General features: G+C 42.9%; 1 protein-coding gene and 1 long non-coding RNA gene across 5 annotated transcripts in view; one reads left to right on the top strand and one right to left on the bottom strand.

Moving 5' to 3' along the window:
* The window catches only part of MAP1B (microtubule associated protein 1B), a 93,796-nt gene extending 71,420 nt beyond the window's left edge, over positions 1–22,376 (bottom strand). The window contains exons 1-2 of the mRNA XM_026498815.4: positions 19,605–22,376; positions 11,707–11,808 (exon numbers count right to left, since the gene is read on the bottom strand). Coding sequence (XP_026354600.2) covers positions 11,707–11,808; positions 19,605–19,788 — 286 coding nt within the window. The 5' untranslated portion in view covers positions 19,789–22,376. The remainder of the gene's footprint in view (positions 1–11,706; positions 11,809–19,604) is intronic.
* LOC113255237 (uncharacterized) overlaps positions 18,332–26,259 on the top strand; it is a 90,710-nt gene continuing 82,782 nt past the window's right edge. Inside the window, exons 1-4 of one of the 4 annotated variants that reach the window (XR_008957627.1) lie at positions 18,332–18,446; positions 22,542–22,747; positions 24,728–24,821; positions 25,456–25,570. This is a non-coding gene — a long non-coding RNA (uncharacterized LOC113255237). Of the gene's footprint in view, positions 18,447–20,806; positions 21,463–22,263; positions 22,748–24,727; positions 24,822–25,455; positions 25,571–26,259 lie in introns of those variants that run through there. The other 3 variants (XR_008957628.1, XR_003316216.4, XR_008957626.1) reach the window with 3 other exon arrangements.

Genomic DNA, 26,259 nt, shown 5'->3' with positions numbered 1-26,259 from the left:
GAAATAACCTCAGAGTGAGTCAATTTGCCAAATTATTTCCTGTATATTTATATGCTGGAATGTTATTCCAAAGGCTCCAAATAGTCTCTGTTCTATGTATAAAATAATAAAACAAAACTAAGGCACAGAATAATAATATGTGTAACTAATAGCTAATGCAATGCTCCTTTTAAAAAGCAGACAACTATCTCCCCAGATGTTTTAAAATAACCCAATTCACCATTATTTGTAGCAAAGAAGGCTGTAACTGGAGAGTGCAGAGCAAAAACCAGGAAAAGGGGGAAGAAGAAGAGAAGAGAAACAGGAGGGAAATAGGTGACATGAAGCTGGGGAAAAGGCATGAGTGATCCAGATGAGAAAGCAATGGAAGGACAGGAGGTGAACCCACATGAAATGTCCCTTTTTCATCAACAGATATTGACTTGGATGATCTAAGGCTTCTTTAAAAGGAAATGATGTTTTTGAAATAATGTAAAAGCAAAAGCATTCACACCCACACACAGATAATTACACATGTGCATGCTTGTCCACGCGATTTTAGCCATACAACCTGTCTATTCCTAGGATCTACAGCTATTCTGGACAATCTGAAAGCACAGGCGATAAGCCTTTAAAAATCATCTCACTTCTCATTTCTCTCACCGCTAGGTTGGGTTTTTGTGTTTATTAGCTCATCAGGAGGGAGATGGTGCAATGGAGAAGACAATTACCCCTTTTTAAAAAAATAAGTCTTCATATGCAAGAGATATAGGAAATAGGAAGGAGAAATGGTTGGGACTTAAGAGTGGGGTGTACCAGTTGTACATAAAACAGGACAACGTAAAGGCAGCAGGCTAGTGCATATGTTGCAAACTGAGATTTTTTTTTTTTTTAAAGCTACCTAGAAAATTGCCATGGTCTATTTCTCTACAGTAGTTCTGGGTCCTTTGGCAGTATCTAGAACCAATGACTCTTTTTCTAAAGGAGTATAACGGCCAGGGATATCTGTTGAAATAAAACCATACCTATATTGATGTGACCACCTGGCCAATTCAATATAAATGATTTGCTCATTAATTTTTAGTAATAAGAACTCACTTCTAAACAGCAAACCCCCACATTGACAGTGTAGTTATCAGCTAGTATTCACAATGAGGACCTGAGGCACAGAGGACTTTCTTTCTGAATCATCCAAGAAAGGCTCGGGTAGATTATTCTACGGTTGGGTTCCACGGAGGGGGCAAAGTGCATTCTTTTGTGGAAGTGAGTCTCCCTTGGCTGTGCTTCAATACAATGCCAGTATCTGCCCAGTAAGTGCAATGAGTTTTTTTATAAGCTACCTTTGAAAAAACCACTCTATTTTGGAGGAAAAATGAATAACAGATTTCTAGGGGATGTTCTCTAAGTACATCCTGGGCTCTCATTTAATTTGGTTTAGAAATTCTAAGTACATTCTAGATAAATTTGAGGTGTTTATATAACAGAAAGGACTGTATTACTGGATTCCAAAACTTAAAAAGATAATAACCACACAAGGAATTATCGGCAACCTTCTATTAACTAGAATATTTGATGAACCACACCACCATTCTTCTCATCCATAGAGAGAATATCATGAATGTTGCTGTACATACTTCATTTCATTCTGGTTTTGGAGCGCTCTGCAAGGCTTTCTGTAAAAATATTAGTAGGTTCTCGTGAGTGAATTAAACTTTTTTTGCAAATATGACCATATTAGACTAAGACAAATTGAAAATGTTACCTTAAAGGTATTAGATACCAACAGTCAATCATATGATGCATTACCATAAAAATCACTTTTCCTTCTGTATAATCACGGCTTTCTGACAATGATTACCTGCATGCAAGTTGTACACTGTCGGTAATGATTTGCTTGGAGCTTTGCTTCCCAAGGGCATTCCTATCTACATGCAGTGACTTGTTAGATTACATTGTGCTAATTGGTGGTTCGCATGACAAGATACGCATAGCTGATCATGCTTATTAAAATGCAGGCCATTCTCAATTGTCCAAAACAAATGACGTCCCTGGCACTTTTAACACACTCAACCGACAGATGAACTCGTGAGGTTCAATCGTTAGCCGCCTTCCGAAGATGTGTGAATAAGTAGCTGATGTACGGCTTAATGCAGTACCAAATATCAATGTGGAAATTCTAACTTTAATGGGAAAAATCGTAGCTATTTCCCGTTTGGCTTTATGTATATAAAACACTCATGAATTTGACTTTTGAAATACTTTCCATGCAGGTGTTCGGCATTGTGCAAACATGATTAAGTTTTGTCTTGTTTGGTTTGTCTGCAAGGTAGAGACAGATGGGAAAAGCCAAGGGCCAAGAATTCCCGCTGGGAAATCAGCCTAAGTGTCACAAAGCTGCGTATCTCCCCCTAAAATTAAGCCTAGCAGATGGGACAGACAGATTTTCTAAACTAAATTCTTTCATTGATATTGTAAAAGCTGGATTAAAAGCCATTTTAAGCTAAACAGGGAATAGGACAAATTCTCCTCTACAGGTCAGTGACAAGGCAAGTTAGTAAAAATTCAAGGAAACATGAAATATAAAAAAACGAAGGGACTCCGAGATCACTTAGTCCATCCTCTCCCAGATTGTGTTCTGTAGAAATCTAGGTCCCTGGGAAAGAGTGATGGTCAAAGTGAGTAGTCAAATAGGTTAAGGAAACGTATGGTTATACAAAATTAAACAAGTTGTTTACATGCAGTTACATACTTTATGGCTGCTTAAAAATGAGAGCTCGTGAGCCATAGTTCCCAGACTCACTTCACCGTGGACTCCTTCCCCACTGACCATCTCTTGTTTTCTAGAACTGTCAGCTGGCAGAACGAAATTCCAGATACCCTCATCTAGTTTAATCCTTGGATGTTGCAGAAGACGAAAGGTCTCCCAGCAACGTTTCAGGGGGCCACGTGGGCAACCACAGTCTCAGGTGCCCCAGAGCTGCAGCAGGTCAGGCTTCAAGAATACTCTGGACACGGGAGAGGCCTGGGAAGCAGCTCACACCAGACGTTCCCTCACCGCTTCTCTGGATATAGTAACAACTGAACCGGGTGCTTCCCACCTCCAAAGCGCCCATTTTAGCCTCGGGGCACTGAGCCGCTTAACTGCAGATTAATTTGCATAAAATCTTTCCCTTTCACGATCTTTCCCAAGTGTCTTCAGAGTCCACCAACGGACAATTTTTAGGCACCCAAAGATGAAGGAGAGCTTGAAATCAAGCCTGTACATTGAGTTCGGCAGCTTTGTTCTCGCATGTTTAAGAGGGGGTGAATCCTTAAAAAGGCAATGCAGTCTTTTCGTAATTAAATTAAAGGGCTTAACTTAAAATGTAGCTCCATACTAAGGAATAATTAATTCAGTTTGGATCCCAAATTCCTTTGTCGCAAAGAGAATCCAGTACCTTAGATCTGTTGCATTTATCCCTGAATTTATACAGGTTAGTACAATTTGGGTGCCTATTTTTATGCATGTGTACTTTTTAAAATAGCCTGAACAAACAGAATTTACAGAAGGATCCTCCCGCAGAATTCCCATTTGACACATACTATACACTCACTTCTGTTCGTTGTCTTATTTCCACGTTCAATCGTAAATAACTCTCAGGCCAGGATTACATACACATCTTATGGCCTGCAGAGCCGGGAGCTAAAACTGCGTCTTACTGCAGGAACTACTTACATAAATACGTCATGACAGACGGGCTCATAATAGGGCACCTTTTATATACCATATCCTGTGAAAAGATCATCTTCTTTCCAATAGGTCAGTATATGATAAAGAATCCCTCCCCGCCTCCTTCCCTTCCCACACCTTTCTCATGCTCGGTCACAAACATTAAATAGGGAGGAGCTCCAGCAAGTAGTTTTCATACGTTTCCCTGGTCTTTTATAGACGTCAAACCCCAGGAGAGTTTAGAAGGCAAAACACGATGCTCAAAATGGCTGAGGAGCTCTGCACCGAGAGCATGTTGTTGGCCTGGGCTATGGAATTATTCCATCGTTGGCTTTATTGCTCTCAAGTTAACTTCCCCAAATGGGACATTTCCATTGACTGCCATGCAGGAACCCAAAAGCAACATCTGTATGGAGCAGCGTGCTTGGGGCAAGTACACTAGAAAACTGGGCTCCCTCTGGGGAGCAGCAGTCCCTTCCGCGGACTAGCCATGTGAGATGCAACCAAGGAATCCATGAATTGGGTCCAAAATGCTCAACTGTGGCTCGTCCACAATGACAACCTGTTTGATTAAGAAAGGGCTGGTAAAGGGCGGGTTCAGAGAATTTTCCAAACCCTGGCACTCTTGGGTAGTTCCTATTTTATCTGAGCCCCTCAGGAAATTAACCCCGCAGGGCAATTTTTAGAGGCAACCTCGGTGGGAGCCTTTAAAATGAGGCGAGGTACAACTGCAGAGAGGAGACACATCCAATGAAACACCGCCTGCCCTGGGCTTGTCGTGTTCATTTTTAATTAGGTAATTTTATGTTTAAATCGTGTGTAGCCTCTTGGTGCATTTTCCGTGAGCCGACCTCTCGGCAGTCCTCCCTGTAGGCCGGTCTTCCACATAGGTTGGAATACTTTATAAGAAGAACATTATTTTTGCCTTGTGTTCACGTTAATTTCGGCAGTGCCTATGGGCCATTTTTAATTGTGCTTCCCCAGGGGCACTTCTCACTTTCTCACATTTCTCTAGGACCAAGGAAATCTGACTTCACATGTAATAGAAATTACCCTTAGACCACAGAGAGAAAACAAAAGGCGTAAGCCCGGGAGTATGATGTTTGAGGATACTTGATGGTTGCCTAGGTAGCGTTTAATTAGCCCAGGGTTGTGGCTGGGGGGTGGCGGTGCTGGTACCTGGGTAACCTTTGTCATTATGACTAAATCTGCCGTTGAACAATCAAAATGCAATGCTTGTTATGATCTCCGTTCTTACCCCTTGTCTTCTGTAAGGATTTGAGTAAATCTGCTTCTTTCTCCCTCCCTCCCTCCCTCCCTCTCTCTGTCTCACACACGCACTTTGTAAATTAAGAAAACACTCTTTGTTAGTGTTTTTTAAAGCTGTGAATGATTTCTTTTCCCAAGTAAACTGTCAACAGTGGGATACCTCATTCTTCCATACAACCCTGTACAATTCCTTGCCTAATAATAAGCACTAAAAAATACTACTTGCCATTTATTTAAAGCAATCTATTAGTTTACACTTTATTCCTCATCTTCCACCCTTATTTCCAGAATGCTTCCATAGATGCTCCACAATGTGCCCCAGAGAGAGAATGCCCGAGTCAGGCAAGAAAAAGCCAAGGGACTAGAGTTGCTTGGTGGTTTGCTGACGTTGCTGCTTAGAAAGAAAAGAAAAGAAAAGAAAAGAAAAGAAAAGAAAAGAAAAGAAAAGAAAAGAAAAGAGAAAGAAAGAAAGAAAGAAAGAAAGAAAGAAAGAAAGAAAGAAAGAAAAAGAAAGAGAGAAAGAAAGAAAGACAAAACAACAACAATAAATCTCTACTGGCAAAAAACCATGGGCTTTCTTTGCTCTCTGGAAATGAAGACAAAGCCCTAACATTCAGCATGAGATGCTGTCCTTGGTTGGCAATGTTAACAGCTGTTCTGAAATCCACTTAGTTGGATTTAATGGCGGGGTTATTGACATTCCCCAAAATGGCTACTGGGCCCGGGGAGCCACTTTTCTGTCACCTTCCTGCCTAAGTGTATCTGTGCTGAGTGGTTTCACAGTGCCCATTAGGAACCGCTTCAGAACCATTACAGCCGGCAGAGTAAAACATTCTCTTTACTCTAAAAAAAAAAAAAAAAAAGTGAGATGAATAGGTATTTCCAGGGTGGTCTGACTGAACCATCATTAACAACCCTGAGGAATGAAGGCGCACAAACATGGCAATGAAACACCATTTTATCCTCTCTGTTGGCCACACCTACACCAGAAAAAAAAAAAAAATCACACTAGTGTGTGAGGACATACCAACACAAAGCATCCCCAAATTTCAAAGTCGAGCAAAATATAAACGTTGCAGGAGTTACGCCTTGTGTTGCACACACTACAAAATTCTGGCTCTTCACCACAGAAAGCTTGGCCCTTTCACTGTTTCAAATAAATGCAGGTGGGGGTGACCAGGCCATTCCAAGCTCCATGCTCAGCCTGCAACGTGTGAATGGGAGCAGTGGAGCGGGAGCAGGGAGCAGGAGGGGCTGCCAATTCTCCATCCGCCAACCACAACCCGGTGGGAAGGCTGAGGGCAGGGGGCAAGGGGAAGAAAGGCCAGTGGTTTGCATGAAAATGGGAGTTCCCTTCCCAGGCACACACATTGACCTCAATGGATGTTAAACAGAGGTCTGGTTGCTTCCACAAAATAAGACTCTGTGTTTGTGGTTTTCTTCTCCTACGAGGGTTCCTCCCATAACCTTGGATGATGGTGCAATGAGAAAAGATGAGCCCGTGGGCATGTGGGCGAGCGTCAGTACCTACGCGTGTGCAACGTGAGGGAGAGCCAGAAAAGGAAGATGAAGTATTTGCTTTCCACCTGAAATCACAGGTTCCCTGAGGGTTAAGTCAACCTCCTGAACGCAACTGAACGTGTATTTGTGTGCTTTATTGTGTAAAGGTTGGGAACGGGATTGAAAACACATTCATTACTCACTGTCGTAGAGCAGTTGACGCATTCTAGGCACATACAATTAAGCTATAATTCTGTACGACAGACTAAACATACAAGTCTAGACTGACAGAGAGGCAACTAAAAATATTCTCAGACCTCTTCTAAGAGCACTTCAGCATTTTCTTATCATTCTACTGGCAAATATTGTAAAACCTTGCCTCATTAATGTCAAAGGGAGGAGAGGATTCGCATGACTTAAATTCAAAAGGCTTGATTTTAACTCTCCGTCAAAAACCAATCAAGAGGCCAGCTCTTTTTAGCAGTCACGCCGCACAAATCCAAGGATCCTCAGCCGTGGTTTGTGTATGTTCCAGAGAAAAGGCATGGGTTCTTAAGCAGAATCACCCGTAGACATACTACCAAACCAATCACGTTGCACGAAGATCTTTGTGAATGTGATCATTCCTAAATTATAAGATCATTGACGAAATGTAAATATGCCAAGCCTTACTATTGATTCGGATGACTAAGAAAATAAACCACCAGAAATCTCAGCTGCTTAAAATTGGCGAGGCCTATGGCTACTCGTTGACTGCAGAGAGAAACAAGAGCTTGAGTGGAGGGGCGCCTGGGTGGCACAGCAGTTAAGCATTTGCCTTCGGCTCAGGGCGTGATCCCGGCGTTCTGGGATCGAGCCCCACATCAGGCTCCTCCGCTATGAGCCTGCTTCTTCCTCTCCCACTCCCCCTGCTTCTTCCCTCTCTCGCTGGCTGTCTCTCTCTCTCTGTCAAATAAATAAATAAAATCTTTAAAAAAAAAAAAAAAAAGAGCTTGAGTGGAGAGTAAGAAGTTACCCAGGGATGGCCTCCCACAGCGAGAAAGCATGCTAGCACCCTCACTGACATCAGCATCTTGGCATGGGCACCAACAGGACCCTTTTACAAACAGTCTCCAACCTTGCCCAAAGGTTCTGCTATGCCAGCAGCTTAACACATTGCCTCTTTTTTGCTCTCATGCTCAAAGGACCTTCCTAAACTCAGTCATACAATGTTGCTGTGCTCTACCCATAACCGGCAGCTATGTGTCTTCTGATAATACTGGAGCAATTGTTTCTCTGAAAAACATCTTTGATACAAATTTTAACATTCTTACACAAAGGAAGCCAGCCAGTATCTAAAGCCAGCATTTCCCACAGATAATAATAATCAGCAAATACCCAACTCAAATAGATTTTCGACAAAAGAGACACTTTGAACACTAACTTACATCTGCTGTTTTACCATGTGACAAAGCACTGTTTCAAGATCTTTACACGCATTAACTCATTGGATCCTCATGAAAGTTCTATGAGGAAGAAGTGACTGTCCCTATTTTACAGACACTAAAACCGAGGCATAGAATGATTAAGTAACTTGCCCAAGATCTTACAGCAAATAAATGTCAGAGCTAGGATCAGAACTCAGGTAGGTTAGCTCCGGAATATCCATTCTTAATCATTATGCTACGGGGGGGGGGGGGGGGGGGGCGCGTGGGATTTGGGCTATCAAATTCTATAAATTACTTTAATAGGCAGATAGAAGTGGCAAATGATGGAAAAAGGAAAACTGAAATTAATTTTCACTCTGCTGTCCCTTGCTCTGGGATTGATTTGTACTTGTTTGCTGTTTTGAAATGATGCCTAACACAGATAATCATAGGGTACTTCTTATAATCCCTAGGAGATAACCTCTTCTATTGTTATGATAATAGATCTAAAGTTACATTAGGGAGAAAATAGAGAATGAAATAAATGCTATACATCATGATAAGCCTAGCTCTACTCTTGTGGTGAGACTTAGAAAATGATTCTCAGCCAATGTGATTAAGGTACAAAACACATGCTATAATATATAAAGACTTTTGATAGTACTGGAATTCATAAATACAAGGAAACAAGATGATGGCTCTATATAGAAAAGACTCAATTATTGGACTTTCCTTGAGTGAAAGACTGAAGAGGATTCATGATGGAGTACCTAACCTTTTCTCTCAAGATAACTAGTCTTGCTGAACCCCAGCTTAGATACGGCCAAGAATGGTTTCACAACAGGGCAAAGCAGCAGACCAGCCCTGGGCATAGAGCAAGAGTTTGATGAGTGATCTTTCGGCAAGTCAATGCTGCAACAGGTTCCAGAGAGAAAAAGATGGCCCGGATGACTGATCATTCCAAAACTTAGAGTATGCTAGAGTTGGGGAGGCTTAGTGATCCCAGGACTCAGTTCCAGGGAACTTGGGGAACCACCACCTCACCATTCATACTATCCAACCCCCACCTTGTACAGAGAAAGCACTCCTGTTCCAGATTCCTGCTCAAAGGATATTTTTGTGCAAGATGACTAAATCTTCCAGGGTGGGCTTGAATGAGCCCTGCAATCCTGAAGAAACAGCCAAACTGAATCTCAAAATCGTATTTAAAAATGAATACAAAACTAGCATCAGACAATAGAGGAGCTGGTGCCCCCGCACGTCTGTCGATCTGTCGGCTGCCTTGGAGGCTGCCGCCATTGTTTAAAAAGTGATCTCCAGTGCTTAAAAACAACAACAAAGCAATAATAACATGGACGGAAAACAGAAAAAGAGCAACCCTAGCTCCTGATCTCTTTGTGTCAGGGAAGACAATGAATATTTGGCACAGTGTAGGTCCTATTTAGTGATTTCCTAACTGACTGACTGAATGGCTTTATGTGTTTAATGAATCCGTCCTTCACCTTGTTCCTTGCCTTTAGGTTAACTTAGACTCTTGAAACCCTAAATACAGAGGTTCAGCTGGCTCCACTTCAGGGTGCCTGAGGTGTAGACAGTAGTTCCTACAGAATTTCAGGGAATGGGGAAGAGACCATTAGACTTGGACCCACTTGAAAACAAACTTCAAATTTCCCCTAAAACCTAGGCCTGTTCGTTCAGGAAAAGCTAAAGGTTTCTTTGGGTCTAATCCAGTGATCAGCCTGTGATGTCCATTCACTCCCCATTCTGCATCCATGTCCTCCAACGTGACATCTCTTCTCTCCAAAACACACTTACTTACCTGAAACTGAATCTGACATGTGCTTCCCTCATCTATAGTAGTTTTGGTTAAAGACCTTCATGCCACTCTGAATGCTCTCCACACAGGGGCAATACTCCAGTGGCTCTGTTCTAAATGTTCAGTCCTCAGTGGAGAGGCCCAGCGCTGCACAGTGCACTCTTAGGCTTAAAAGGGAAGGTCCCTTTTAAGGGGAGTCAGCAAGAATGGGAGGACTGCTGCATGTCCAGAGGCCCATCTCTAGACCTAGCACCGAGCACAGCACTGATATACAGCTAGGTGGGTAACAGGAAGGAGCAGGAAAAGGAGGGAAAACAAGGCACCCTGGGCTCAAGTGGTGGTTTGGAGGACCTGACCTTTCTAGTCCACAAGAGTAATCTTAGGTCTTTGGTCAAAAATGGTCAATTCTTGAGCAGTTCTTGCAGCCTTTCATTCTGCAATACACAGCTGTCATTCTGCCAAGTCAATCCAAGGATGAATGAACATAAGAGGAATCACATGATTTGTTTACCAAAAAAAAAAAAAAGTAGCTTTACAAACATTCTTAGTAAGAAAGCCAGAACGATCCACAGAGAAAGGATAAAAACTTGTCTTTTACATTTTGAAACATACTTGTTGGGAAGGGTACTTCTCTTATTTTTATTTTTGTGCGATGTGTTTAAAAGTTATGGAGATGTACAAGGCATAAAAACACAACACAACAACGTAAGAAGCAACCACATACTGTACCTTTACTTCAGCAAACCATGTGCTGTCTGATAGTCTCTGGATCATTCTTTTTTTTGTTTTTCTCCGCAAAGCAAAGTTACTTAAAAGCTGGTTTTTCACGTGGCCTTGCAGCAAGCTAACTTTTAACGAACCAGTTCCTGCTATGTTTTTCTTAGCACATTTACTCAGTTCCATGCTTGAAAGCAACAATTCATTCGGACAACTGAAATATACGGGACTTCATTCTAATATCAAACTCAAAGAGAAGAACTGGGATGGTCCCATGGGCAGATTGCTGCAGCCAAGTGTGATTCATGAAGCCATGACATTCGATAATCTCAGCATGTATAAGGCTAATGGAATATGATGTAATCAATCAAAAACAGGCGGAACCCCATCCTGATTTTATACCAAAGCCAATAAAATTAGCAATCATACAACAGAATCATGTAGCTAGAAAAGAGTTTTCTCTATTTTACATAAAAATGTAAGTGATATCCAGGAACTAAAACGCAATACAGCTGTCTATGATAGATCAATGGCAGAGCTTTTGAGAAACACGGGTTGGGAGTCTTTATGGGCCCGCACCTCTGCTCATAACCCTCAAAGGTGACCAAGAGGGACAACTATGGGTCACTCCTCACAAGAGGAAGATAAGGTGGGCCAGTCTCACGACATCCCCCGGCCTAGGAGCATGGGTCAGAGTACATCCCTACTGAGGTCGCTGGCTACTGGTAGCATTTCCACATGTAACCAGCTTTTGTGTCCTTACCTTTACTCTGTGGTATTCTTTTTCATCTCTGAAAAAAAGGCTATTTTAATAGCAGTTTGGAATTTCAGACTCTTTTACCCACACCAAGAAAAGTGGGTGACAATGCAATGATGAAATGATGAGCCATATTTCATTTTGAAATGGAGAGGTTTCCTTTTTTCTAGGGAGGGAAGGAAGTTGTGGCATTCTGGGGGCGGAGGGCAGCCAATTTATATTCATAGCTTTATTTGAATAGAATTAATATTTAAATAGTCTGCAATCCCTTGAAGTCAGACAGGACAGTGAGATAGAAAAAAAAAAAAATGTACCCCAGAACTTTAAAACTTTTCGCTAAGAATCCACAAAATGGAGAACCCACACAGTGATAACTTAGAATTGACTTTCTTAAAATGTTGCTTCTTGCTAACCTAGTTGATAATAAATACAAAGAAACCTTTAGCAATAAGAGGAAAGTCTTTTTGATGCCCCGGGCAAAGCTTTCCGGTCACTGGCCTGTTCCCCAGTCCTTTCAAGGTCTAGGCTGACTAATACTGACCCACAGCCTCACCTGGGACTTCAGGAGAGAATCTTGCAGAGTGTCGAGACACAAAAAGTTTCAGTTCTTGGTCCAGGTTGCATTCGATCAGGTTGGTGTCCCATGATCGGATTCCTAAGGAGGGAAAAGAAGAGAATTGACAGAGTTCCAGTTAGTCATTTCAGAGTGGTTTGGAAAACATCATTGTGACATTTCTCAGGCTTTAAGGGAGGATGTGGAAACTTCTTTTCTGAAGAGCTTGGTGGCTAGCAGTGGATGCCCACAAAATAGGAGGGTTCGGGAGGTCTCCCTACCAGGCCACAAGAGAGGGATAACTAGCAGTGTAGACTGAACTTCTGCCCCTCATAAAATGTAAATGCAGCTTTTCTGGGAGAGTAAAGAAAACAGTTATTAGGAAAATGACAGGCTTTACTCTAGGGAGGGAATAGAAAGGACAGGAAGATGGTTAAGTTCTATAGCAGTGAGGAGGCCACCAGATCATCTCTAGTCTTCCCAGGGTCCACTTGTAGGTGGCAAGGAAATGGACAGTGAGGGTGGGGAAGCTGGCATTCAAACCCAGGCCTTTGTTTTTAAAATGGTAGCGTGTGCAGTGTGCATACGCATTTTGCCGGCACATATGGTTTCTTTTCTTTACCCATCCCATTTTTGACCTGGGTTTCTCAACTCCTAGATATCAATACAAAATGTGTGTGATCTTTGATAAGAAGACTGGATCTCAGTCTTAAGGACTTGCCCTCTCTGTCCTCCCCTGCATTATTTCACCTGACTAGCTTGGCAGGTAGTTCTTTCATTCACAATTGTTAGTTGTACTCCATTTTCTTATCCAGAGGCAAAAAATGTGGCAACATTTTATACTTTAAAAAAATTCTACAGAGCCAGGGGCCCTGAACTGTCTCTTCCCACACAGATTCAGGCTTCCTTCCATTCACTAGGCTGGAAGCTGGGGTCGAAGGAACTCCGATGTCCTGCCTCCCTCCTCCCCCTGTCCTTCTAAAGGAGATGGCCAGAGGGAACCCAGAGGACATGGAAGAAGCAAGAGCCGGGGAGCAAGCCAGGGAAAGCTGGGAAGCCACGAAACTCTGGAACGTGTTTGGTTTTTTTTTAATGTATTTTTATATTTTCCCAAATAGATAGCTCATGATAGAGCCGTTACGTAGTATCCGTGATGGTACCCTTGCCTCGAGCATCCTCAATTGCCAGGAACAAACTGCCTCAATTGCCAGGAACAAACTGCGACAACGACATTCGTTTACTGCATACCTACTAAGAGCAGGGGCTTGACCCTCCAGGTAAAATAGAGCAGACAAACTATCTCTATTTAAACAAACACCAGGTCATTTAATCTTTTTTGCTGATCATTAGTCATTCAAACAGACTTGGGAGTATAAATGGCAGTGCAGTATTTAAACACACCCATAAATCCTTAATACCTGTCTGTATTTACCCCTATTTATATCTTGTTCAGTCTTCTTATCTCGCAAAGAAACAAGGTACGTGTGTATGTATGCTTTTACGTCTGTGTGTGTATATATATGTGTGTGTGTGTGTGTCTTGTATATGTATAATGTATTACACAAAGATTCTGGAAACTCAGTTGACTGCACATCTAGACTGTCTTCAAGCTTATACACCAAACACCTTTTGACTGTGAGGAATATTTTCAAAGAGATGTATGTCCACCAAATAGAGGCAGAAATTGATCATACGATGCATGGGAAGCATTCAGGTGTGGAAGAGTTAACATTCCTAAAGAGAGGCTAAATTATAAGGGAGAATTTTATGGGTCTCCCTGGAAACATCAACAGCCCCAGCTTGCATTTGTGCTAATGGAGTATTTAAATTTTAACAAGAAAGGCATGTTGAGATTTTGCAGATCTTTTTAGTGCAGAAATGATAAATGGGTTCTTTTTGTTTCACAGGAAGCTTGACAGGCTGAGAGGTCTGAATTCATTAGAATATTTTACTTCAATGTATACACTATACACCGGGCTAGTGTGAAAAACCGTCAAGCTCCTGTCTGAGCTGCTTAATTGGTAATTGTGAACTGCGTTCTCTGTGCGCCAGGTCTGAGCTCCACTTTGTCTCCTGGCTTGTCAAGTTGGGTCACTAAGTTAATAAGGAGACATATGTATTTAAATTAAATTCGTACGATTTTTCTGCCTTTGTTCTACGTTATGTGCAAATTGCTCCATCGTTCGAATGACTTTATCTGGGGTTATATGTAGACTTGCGCTTACGTTGTTGTTTGCCACGTTCCCCTTGGTTTCAATTAACTTGCCATGACACAGGCAATTAAATGTTTGCTTTATAGTTCATAAACTCCTGGCTGTATGATTTGTAATTTAGCAAGGGAAAAAATATAAAACAGTAAAACCATCTAGAAATTAATTTTTAAATTATACCAGTAAAAGGCCGATAAAAATAATACTTGTCAGATTTTTTATTGCCAATGAAACTAAAAATTTAGGGTTCTCTTTTCAAGGGAGCAATTGCCAGCCAAATTATGTCTTAACAATGTATAATTCACTACTACCACTTATAAAAGAAAGGTTACAAAAGGACTTACTGGTTATTTTAGTTGGAAAGGAAAATTTTGGAATGAGGCCACTTTCTATACCAATTTTAGAAATAATATACTTTGTAATTTCTTTGTACCTTCTACTGAATGATACTGGTGAAGAGAAATACTATTTCTCAAAGAAGGTTCCTACTGCATTTTTAGATTTATATATCTTCCGTCTGTGCCTAACAGGAAGCCAACAGTGGGCCCTCTAAAGCTTATAGGACAGAAAAAGATCTTCTTTGGCTCTTGCCACATTCTTTTTCCTGAGCCTTTGTTTCTCCAACACTCTATGAACACTGTGCCCCTTACTGGCTTACCTACATTGGGGCAGAACAGAACAACTCCACCATCTGAAGGTCAACCTCCATTGATTACATTTCTAGGCCCAGGGGACATCTGTCACCCCTGGGAAGTTGACCTATGGCTGGGCATCCTGAGAATTCTCCACCTAATCTGGGGCTGGGGTGCCTGGCTGTGGAAGGCCAGTCCTCCAGCCAAGGTGAATGAGGGTCACAAAGATCTTTTTATCTCAGTCCTCTGAATCCAAGGGAAAGCAAGGCACAAAAGGGAGGCTAAAGTGCACATAAAGTTTACAGATGGAAAAGGGAGAAATGAAAAGGTTGTGTGTTGGGGGAGGGGGGTTGAGATGTGTTCATTACGGGACAAGTCAGGGTGAACAATGAGGAGTCACTTTCCCTTACTTTATACAGGTTATATCTTGCCAAGCCTACCAATCATGCAAGCATTTTGCAGGATTATTTAATAAAATCAACAATTTTTAAAAAGCACCTCCCATTTAAAGACTAATATCTATATTCCTAGAAGAGACCATAAATTGGAAAAACCAACAAAATGATCATTCGTTACATGTTGAAATGGCCCATGGGTTCTACCTGACAATTATTTGGGCCTTTGAAAGTTGATTTTTTCCTATGAACTTTTTAGTTGATCCCTCTGATCCACAGGCTTTTGGATATTTTTTGCTAGTACCTAAATGGTTAACCTCTAAACTGTAAGATTTGATCTGTAAAACTACGCTGAAAAGTGATCACGAGGCAGATTAGAATCATAAATCGAAGAAAGAGAATTAAAACAAAAAAAGAGCTAAATTCAAGGTTTATTTCTCAAAGAAGTTTTCCTATTTTTTCCCTTGACCAAACTTTCAATTGGCTTTTTTCTTTTTCTTAAGCCAACAACTTGATGTTCATAACATACACGTTATGTGCAATGCAGGCAATATCTTACATAGAGTTCATCATTTCAAAGCGTTGATGATAAATAATTTAGGTCTTTTGACAGCTTCCCACATTGGAAACAAACAAAAGAAGTGATTTATAATTATTATTGGTCTAAAAGTTAGAACTTATTTAAAAAGTAAACCTTTAGAGAAGATTAAGAATGAATCATCAATTTAACGACCTTACATTTGGGGACTGGCTTGGATTTCAGCTTGGATCACAGAACCCTCACCAGATAATACCAATTAAGCAATACAAGCAGAAATCTATCTGCCTTTTGACTTTGGAAAGTAGAAAGATGAACATAATAGATGTAACACTCTCCAACGTTTCTTCTAACCTCCACCATGTGTTGGTTTTTTCCTGTTAAAATAAAATGAAAACTAAACCCCAAATCTTTCCTGGGTTCTTAATTCTCTTCACCATCTTGAACTGAAGACAATCCATAAAGTAACATCAGAAGATTACAATGTAATCAGCTGAATTTACATTTCAAAATCCAGGGCAGTAGAGGTTACACACATCTATCTTTTCATAAACAAATCTTGCTGATTCCCAATGTTAACCAGAGAAAGGTTACACTTTACCAGCAATTGAAAGCGTCAAACTGACACTTAGTATTCTTTATAAAGCAAAAAAATAAAGCAATGAAAATTTTCCCAAGGCTCTAGAATTCAGTCTGCAAGCCATGGATGTATGTAGTCAATGTCCTAAAATAAACTGGAGGAGTGGAGACTCTGCTAAAAATGGGGGTGGCTATTAAGTCTAAGCTGGGGGCTAATTAGGAAGAGGGTGAAAAAGGTGCCAAGGAGACCCATTTGGTGGTATCGACAGTGGTTTGGCGTGAAGTGCTGCGTAACTAACAAAATAAAGCTAGACCAGTCCAAGGGAAGACTATTGTTTCCAACTTGAGAAGATATGAGCAAACCTTACATTACACATTTTGAATCCAGTTGAGAAAATGAGGAGCCATCTCTCTTCCGTGGTTTCAAAAAGCTTTACTAAGCATCCACATCGGGATGTTTCAGGCCTATCGATTTATTGCATTACCACCATCTTCCCGTAGGTTTATTTTCTAGGCTTCCCAAAGAACCCTCGGTAATCAGATGGCAGAATTCCAAGTCACCAGGGTCTCCAAACGCATGGAACGTCAGTTAAGATGGGAGGGGAAACAGGAAGCAAGCCTAACAAGTGATGCACTGCGTTCCCAGGCTGCAGCTCTCAATGGGAGCCGAATCCCCGGAGCATCTCATCTCCATCTCGCTTCATACAACGTGGCCTGCAGGCACCAGCAACAATAGCAGTGGTATCAGAGTGACCTCTGGAGGAGGCCCAGCTGGGACCTGCAGGCGGAGGCCCAGGGAAACAGCCAGCCCGCCCTGTTGCTAAGTCATCTCGGACTGTCTGAAGAGCGAGGGGAGCAATTTCGCTTAGTACGAGAAGGCCCTATAGCTTGAGCTGCATCTGAGACCCCAGGACCCAGGAGAGCAATCTCCGGAGGAAAAGCATCATCTGTTCCTGGGCGTGAGGAAATGGCTCTGCTCACTCACTTGATTGATTGTTAATGGGATCAATACAGCAATTTTGGAGTTTTGTGCAAAAACCCGACCAAATTAGGGAATTAAAAATCAGGAAGTCATGGTGACTGAAAGGGGAGCATGAGGGGGCTTCTGGGATTCCAGCAATGCCTGTTTCTTGATCTAGGTAACACGGGTGTGCTCATTTTGTGAAAATTCACTGAGGTCCTCATCTGTGGTTTGTGCCTTTCCCTCTCTCTCTATTCAATACATTTTTTAAAAAACTAACGTCAAAAAGACAAATCTGGACTTTATTCCTGCATGCTAATCGTGTGAAAAGGTGTAAAGACAGAGCACTTCATAGCACTACCTAGATACATCTATTTTCTTCCTCAAACCGAAGCGGACTGAATAAAGCCCCTGAGGAATGGGGTACCGAAAGGATGATCAGCAGAGTAACAAAGCAGGAAGATAATTACGGCAGGAAGGTGACTGCTGAGCCACCTCCCTGCACGGGGCGCTGCCCACAAGTGGATGGCCATACAAAGACAAGCTCCGCAAACTGCCGCGTTTGATCTTCCTCTGATGTTTGCCCGCCCAGCACTCACATCAGGACAGAGCCAGAAAATCCGTACCGGTGCAGTGCTGGTACTTCTGTCACCCAGGAGTGATGTGACCTTGAGCGGGTCCCCATCTCTGAAATGGGGCTGATGATCCCTCTCCCGGCACCACATCGGGTGGTTCTGAAAATCTTACAGATAGCAAAGCACCTCCTAATGTATTATTATTCCCCGGCAACAGTGCTGACAATAATTGTTTTTAATCCGAAATCATTGATTCCTTTGGCAGCCACACCCAAAGTCAGTACGGGTGAAATTTTCCAAGGAGAAAATACGCCAACAAACTAAGAAGGGATCACATTAAAGGCCTATAGTTTGAAAAGGAAGGGTTTTTGAGATGCTCAAATAAGGCATTTCACTATTGAAACCTCTTATTCTTGAATTTTTTTCGAATAAAATTACACGACTCCATTCTGTTCCTTTTTTTTTTTTAAGCTGAAAGGGAAAATCAGTGCTTTAAAGTTAAACAAAAGAACCCAGGTCTGCAACTCCAGTCCCCACCCTGCAGCCTTTTGTTCTGGGGACAAGCGGCCGCTTCCAAATGCAGAGTCAGAAAACAAGCTTTAATTTTTTCATCGAAAATAAGGTTTTCCTTTCGTCTTTTATGGGGGTGGGGGGGCGCCGGGAGCGGGGAACGAGGGCTGCGTGAACGCCCTTTGTCCGCCTCGGGCTGCCGTAGAGACCGCAGTGCGGACTGCACCACGCCCACCAGCCGGTGTCTCCAGGCAGAAACGCTTCAGCACCACCCCAAGAGAATAGAGCGCGGGCTGGGGCTGCGGAGGGACCTGGCGACCTCTGTCAGGGGCGAGAGGAGGTCTGGAACGCCAGGAGTGAAGGCAAAGGCAGAGACCACTCGGGGGGGGGGGGCTTCGAGCGCAACAAAGCCGGGCCGAGGGAGAGGTGGGGGTACGCAGCACCAAGCCTGAGGCCCCGGCGTAGCGCACGCCCGGCCGACCGCGCCCGATGGGGGCGCCGCAGTGCGGGGGGCAGGTGCGGCGAGTGGATGGGGGCACTGCGGCAGCCCGGGTGGGGCTGGGGGGGGCGGTCGGTGTGCGCGCCCGAGGCTGCGCCCGCCGGGCCCTCACGGCCCCGCCCAGGGTTCTAGGCGAACCGCTATTCGGCCTCTGCAGAGCGCGCTCCTAGTGCGCGCACCGGGCGAGGCGCTGGCCCAACCCGCTGAGCCCCCCCCCCCCCCGCGCCCAAGCCATCTCTACTGAGACTGAGACTTTTGAAAGAAGAAGCCCCACCCCACAACTTGGGGTCCCATTGTCCTTTCTGAAAGCTGCACCCAGGGTCCCAGGGGCGGTAGCGAGGCGGCGCCGTCTGGGAACCAAGCGCGGCGGTTCTCCATCCCTGCGTCCCGGGTGGAGGTGGGGCGGTCGGGGGGGGGGGGGCGGGCGTGGCCCCAGGACTAGCCTAGTCATTGCGAGGAAAGACCAAATCGGGAGATTTTAAGCCAGAAAAGGCATATCATGGGGGGCTGAGGTGGCTGAGGTGAGGATGATTCCCACGCGGGCCCAGGCACATGGTGCTTCAGCCTCGGGTCTGCCGGCGAGGGGGAGGGGGGAGCCCCAGCATTTTGCTGGGGACAGCAGAGGTCTAAAAGCAGTGTTTGCATCAAGTCCCCCCGCCCCTTTAGCTCCCTGCGGTTTGGGCTTTATTGTGGCCTCTGCTTCTCGGACACCTGCATTTCATTTAGCGGGAGAGGCGGTGGCCAGCTGGGATCTGCAGACCCAGCCTGATGACAGATCCCTCAAGGTTAGGAGAGACTCTCCCACTGGGTCTCACATCTAATAATTCGCATTATTCTCCGATATTAGTCCAAAAAAGAATCCGGACTGAGTGCAGGTGGTGGCAGGGAGAGGTGCGGGTGCGGGGCGCGCCTGAGAAGAAGGGTGGCGGTCGCGCCCTGGGTGGGGTCGCGTTTGCCCGTCTCCTCGAGCGCGTCCCCTGGGGACTCAGGGCCTCTTACCGAGTTCGATGTTGCCAATGGCGCGCCGTAGGTGCTCCTCGGTCACGATTTCGCCGACGACCACCAGCAGGTAGAACTTGCTGTCGAGGAAGCGATGCGACAGGCTAGGCGAGGTTGATGCCGCCGGGTTGGCGATGCTGCCGGACGGCTCCGGCTCGGCGGCTTCCACCACCACGGTCGCCATCCTGCCGGCCCGCTTTGCCTCGGCGAAGTGTCCCGCTCCCGCCGCTCCTCTCCTCTGCGGCAGGAGAAAGGATTATCTCCGAAGGTGCTGTCTCCGCTCCGCCCCCTGCGTTCCCCCTCCTCCTGGCGCTGCGCGCCACCTCCCCCTCCGCCCTCTCCTAGAGCGCGCGGCGGAGAGGAGCGGGGAGTGAGAGAGGGCGGGGAGGCGGCGCCGCTTTTATATGGAGACTAGGCTGGGAGCCGGGAGGAGGAGGAAGAGGAGGAGGAAAGGACCACCCGGCACATCCTCACGCGGTGGCTGCCTCCGCTCCTCCAGCCGTTGGCCCAGGGCTGATGTCATCTGCAGCAAATCATCTCGCCCGCGGCCCGGAAGCTGGAGGGAAGAGGTGTGCGGACAATGGTCAGAGCAAGGCCGAGAGTCAAGGGCCTGGGGGACCCTAAGGGCCCCCGCTGCAGCCGCGAAGGGGGAAAACACTACCCACCTACACCCTCTACACACTCACTGCCGACTGCATACACGTACCCGGCTTGCGCAGGAGCGTGGAATGGGTTTCCATTTTTACAGTGGGGTATTTACCTTGTACGAGGTGCACAAGTCGGGCCTCTGCCTGGTGTCCCGCCTGTGATGAAACCAAATTCTCAGGTGCTGTGATAGATAGCACAGCGGGTGTAGTGCTGGAGGTACCCCGCCCAGGAAGATGGACCCTGCCTTTTCTTTGACCTTGTGGACTTAGGAAGACATATTAACCAATATTTTCCACCTTCACTTAATACATCAAAAATGCAAAACCTAACCCTAATATTATTCAGGCTTTGGACCCTATGCTGCAAGTCCCAATGGTTTAAAAAATAAATAAGTACTGGCTTTGTGGTGCTCATGGGAAATGAGAGGAATACAGATGCATTTTTCTAGATACAGATTTCTTTTCTTAATAATATGCTGAACAGATAGTATCAGGCATAACAAAGAATAAAGAGAAGATACTGTCTCCCAGCAGGATTACAGTGACTATAATGTACTTTTCAGTTCCCTAGGGGACACACAAGCAAAATTATTTCATGTGACAATATCTTTAAAAATATATGTAGCATTGGGAATTTTTATTGCCTTTGTGTTTAGAACACATAAAAATGCTTAAAGGCAGCCCATCTACAACCATTTCTCACAGATCTCCTGAACATAGCTTCTGTCCCAGGAAGGGGTTGTGGTTGTAAAGAAAGAACAAAATATGCAAACATGGTACTATCATAAAAGACTGCAGGATTTGAAACTTAAGAAAGAGGACTGGATGGAAATTAGACTAGTCAGTATAGTTTTAATACTAGAATGCATATTAGTAAAAAAAAAATCACCTGGATAGGCTAAGATTTCCAAATTAATCCATTGTCTTACCTATTAACCACCATAATTTATTGGTGATACACACTTTGCTCTTAGCTCTTTCCTGAAACCCTGGCTTGGGAAACACAGTGGGCAGCCAAAGGCCATGATTCCTTCCTACGTGCCAGTCTGATCAATGGGGAATAAGATACCATCTGGCGCACAGCAGTTGAGGTCTGTGACAAGCTCACTGGTGAGCCACATTCACCAGTGAACAGTGACAAACAGTTCCCAAGTGAGATGGTAACAGATCACTTCTTGGTCAAGAGAAGGCCTTCAGTTTCTGTTAGAGAGGTAAGGCCAGCAGCAACGCCCATAATTGGGGGAGGAGGTTTGGTAAGGAGCACTGTTTTCCAGAGGTCAGCCATTGCAGCCCACTGTCTTGTCCTGATCGTCCTCCCTTGCTCTGAAACACCACTACTTTTATTTATGTAATAATTTTCTTTAGCTCTATTTCTTTTACTTAGGTTTATTTTTAATGAAATTCTTTATTGCTTTACAAATGGAAACACTAATATCACTTATAAACAGAAGGTATCCCTAAGATAAACATACAGAAAAAAAGATAATGCAATTAAACTCCTGCTGTCCACTCTTATTTGCTGAAAATTCTGGCCCTCAAGGGTAGGCTCTCTAGATAAAAACAGAGATTAGCAAGTGTTAGAGAGGTGTTAAGACACACTACCACCTGAGTTGTTCTCCATGTCAGAACAGAAGGTTGGATGAAAGTAACACAGGAGCTCTCTTACTGTATGAGTCAGTGCAATTAAATGCCATGACCACAAACCACCTAAGTCATCACCCAGACTTTGAAAAACGGACTAGAGATGCTGACTGCTACTGTACGGCTTTGTAACTTTGGGCAAGGGACTTATTCTTCTTGATCTTCGGTCTCTTCGTTAGAGACTGGAGAGAAAAATATCTTTATAAAAAAAATGTGTGAGTAACTTTGTAGGAAAGGTGTAAACGATAGTAAGTATAAATACGTAATACAGTGATTGGAATAATAAGCAATCAAAGCATGGTTAATGAATACACCTGTTTTGTCCCAGTTTCCTGGACAATGGAGTAAAAACATTCTTACAAAATGTGCAGGTAACATGAAGTTGGGCATGACTACCGAGACCTCTGAAACAAGAACAGAATATTAAGTGACACTACAAACTAGAAAAGTAGTCCCCACCCATCCCCACCTCAAAAAAAAAAAAAAAAAATTGTGCTAAGGAGGTAGAAGGGGAAAACTAACAGAAGAGCGCCTGCGTTGCCTGCTGCCACCTGACATCACCTGGATGTCCCAAAGAGACCTCTGACTCAACATGCTCCAAACCAAAATCATTTTTATGCCCTAAACCTGATGCTCTCACTTTTCCTAGTTCAGCGAACAGTATCACCATCTATCCTATGATGCAAGCCAGAAACCTCACAGGTGTCTTAGACTCCTCCCTGACCCCTAGCCCCATGGACAACTGAGCATGAAGTCTGGTCAGTTTTACCTAAGTAACTCTTCAATCCATCCACTGCTCTCTACTATCACACCGTAATCCGACCTACTATCATCATGAGACGTGGGGATATGCAGGTAAGAAATTGGTTTCTGAAGTAATTCATACATAATACTCTCAGAATAACAATAAAAATGTTAAAAGCACTTTAGGATTTTTTTTCAATTTTCTTTGTTATTAGATAGATCCCAAAGGGCTACAGTTTTAAAGTCACTTCAATTAATTCATTTCTCTATGATTATGCTATTAACTCAATACATAATTCGGTTCATCTGTTTCATTTTGTTTTCAGTTTTTATGAATTGATTTTTTATACTTAATTTTGCTTTATAACTATGTAAAATATTTGGTCCCAAAGTCAAATCTACAAAACAAGGTCTGTATTCAGAGACCTTTAGCCTCTCTTTCTCCTCCCCCTTCCCTCTCTAACTCTTCTGCCAAGGGTTAGCCTTCTATTTTAAAAATTCAATATATATATGTGTGTGTGTATATATATATAGAGAGAGAGATAGGAGATATATATATATATATATATATATATATATATATATATATATATGGATGGATATGGATAGGATATATGGATATGGATAGGATATATACATATATATGGATAGGATATATAGATATATATATATGTGTATATCCTTCCTACCTTTTTTTAAATAAACAGCATATATACACACAATTCTTCCATTCCATTTTGCTTTTTTCACTTAACAATATAACCTGGATATAATTCCAAACAGCATAGATTAATATTTCTCTTTCCCTTTATAGCTGCATGGTAACCCATTGTCTTTATTTACTATAATTTATTTAAGCAGTCCATTATGGATTGGCATTGAGTCATTTCCAGTTTAATTTATATTATAAACAATAGTTACATTGTTTTGTCCTAAGCAGCAGCAATAGTCACCTGACTGGCATCAGTATATTCAATGGGACCCTCACCCAACCCCTGCTTCACACTACGTGGAGGGTGATCTTTTCTGATCTGGTCATGTTACCCACCCGTACCTGAAACTCTTAAATGGCTCCATATAGTTTTTAGGATAAAGATCAAACTCCTTAGCATGGCCTACAAGGCCCCACAAAGTCTGGCCCCCGTTTATCTCCTCAGCTGTATCTAGCCACCCCCTCATCCTTGCTTTCCACTTTCAGCCACACTGATGTCACATCAGAGCATGCTTCTTCCAAATTCAGGATCTTTTCCCTTCCTCTTTCACCTGCTGAAAGCACTTGCTAGTTAACTTCACCTAGTCAATGTCTACTTGCCCTGCAGATGGCATCTCAGCTATCACCTCCTTCTGGAAGCCTTCCCTGACCGTCCTTACTAGGTCAATTAACCCTTTCATAGGCACCCATATGCACTCAGCTCCAAGCTCCACTTGTTATCAATGGAATTTCACATTTTGTATGTAATTTAAAAAGACTCGTCTGTCTTCACCACTGGACTCTGCTCTGTGGAGGCCAGAGCCATGTTTATCCCCCCACATTCACACATAACCACCAACTCACCTGAGGATTCCCAGTGCCCAGCACAGAGCATGTGCTCAGGGTATCAACAACTACACGAATGGCTTCTATAAGACGTGTTATACTGTATCAGGTGCTCTAAGTATATTGCTTCAATGAATTCTCACAAACCTCCTAAGAAGTTGATATTGTTATTCATCATTTTAATGGCCTTAAGATCCCTCTGGTTTTCTGATCTTTGTAGTCTGTATTTTCTTTTTTTCCTGTTCATTCTTGCTAGGAGTTTATCAATTTGGATTTGATGTTGCTGATCATTTTCTACTGTATGTATGTGCCTATATTGTCATTGATTCTGTTCTTAGTTATACTATTTCACTCCTGATATCTTTGGGTTTTATTTTACTTCCTATTTTAGCTTCTTGGGAAGCTCAGACAATTGATTTTCAGTTTTTCTTCTTTTCTCCTATGTGTAATAAAGACGATACATTTCTAAGTCCTGCTTACACATTTTGATACGTTGTGTTTTCATTTTATTCCCTTCGTATTTTCTAATTCATTGTGATTTCTTTTTTTGCCAGGAGTTATTATTCTGGCCAGTTGACAGATGAAAAACTGACATGCAGAGAAGTTAGATGATTTTCTCCAAATCACAGAAAATCTATAAAAACTCAGGTATGTCAGACTTCAAAGTCCATGACATTCCCTATATAACACTCTTCCTCCATGCTATAGGAATTAGAGCAAATTAAAGGGAACCAAGTGCAGCAAATTATTGGTTAGGAAGAGGAATAAGAGAGGAGGACCTAAAAGAGAAAATTTTACATAAAATGAGCCTCTAATATCGTGTTACTGTTCAAAATTAAAATGACTCTAGAATGTAATTTAAAGCAATGTGTCATTTAAGGGTTAAGAAATAGTAAATAGTAAGGGTTAAGAAATAGTAAATAGATTTATTTACTCAGTATTGGTTAGTCCTTTCCAAATTTTAAGTTAGCTGTAGAAAAATTAAGAGTCTGAGGAAAGAAAAAAGAACAAGAAATGTTAAGAAAAAGATTTACAATGTATGGGGTATTAGAGAAGATTTTAAAAGTATGATCTATGTGCTATGTCGTGGTAGGTGTAGCCATACTCCTTGCACATGAAATAAATGGGTCTCCTTTCAATAATGGCTATTTAGGTTAGCTGTGAGAGGAAAGTGTCTGAAAATTCAGTGGTGTCCTTCATAGCCAGGAAAATGTCTCATATTTATTTCTATTTAATCATCCCTGACTCAGCAAGTGCCTCTTCTTTTCTTTTGGTGGAACAGTGGAAAAAATATTGCACTGGGAGGCCAGTCAACTGAGACCAAGTCCCTTCTCCAAGTTGTATGAACTGGGTCCTCATCACTACCTTTCAACAATAAACAACAAAACCTTGTAAAGGTATAGAGCACAAAATCAAAGCCCCTCCTTCTCCAGTACTAACTCTACTCCCCTTCCTAGACGTAATGACAGTTATTAAGCTAAACTGTTTATATATATACTTTTTCATATTTATGTATGTGTATGTATGCAAACAGTTACATATATTCTGTGTATATTCACAGACACATACCTATCCCCCTACACACACACACACGCACGCACACACACACACATATATATACTCATACATATAGTTTTCCCTCATAAACAGAATGATGTTTTATTTTATTTTATTTTTTTATTTTATTGGCTTAAAACAATGTTTATCATCACAGTTTCTCTAGGTCAGGAATCCAGGTACAGCCTAGATGAGCTCCCTGCTTCAGGGTCGCTCAGAGGGCTGCCAAGTGTTGGCTGGGTCCGTGACTGTGACCATCTGAAGGCCTGACTGGAGAAGGATCTGCTTCTGAGCTCAGGCATGTGGTTGTTGGCAGGATTCAGCTCCTCCCTGGCTGTAGGCTGCCCTCACTTTCTTACCACATGGCCTCATTATAGGGCCATAAGCAGAAGAGCATTTTACATACTGTACTTCAGTGGCATTTCCCTTCGGAACTCTTGCCATGCAAATATGAAGAAATCCACTTTATTTTTTAAATTACTGCACCTCAACGACAGAATGAATTTATCTTGGTTCATGCATACTTTCC

Source organism: Ursus arctos, unplaced genomic scaffold, assembly GCF_023065955.2.
Source record: "Ursus arctos isolate Adak ecotype North America unplaced genomic scaffold, UrsArc2.0 scaffold_5, whole genome shotgun sequence".
Taxonomy (NCBI): Eukaryota; Metazoa; Chordata; class Mammalia; order Carnivora; family Ursidae; genus Ursus; species Ursus arctos.
The sequence above is the reverse complement of the archived record's forward strand: the minus strand, read 5'-3'. Positions and strand labels throughout refer to the sequence as shown.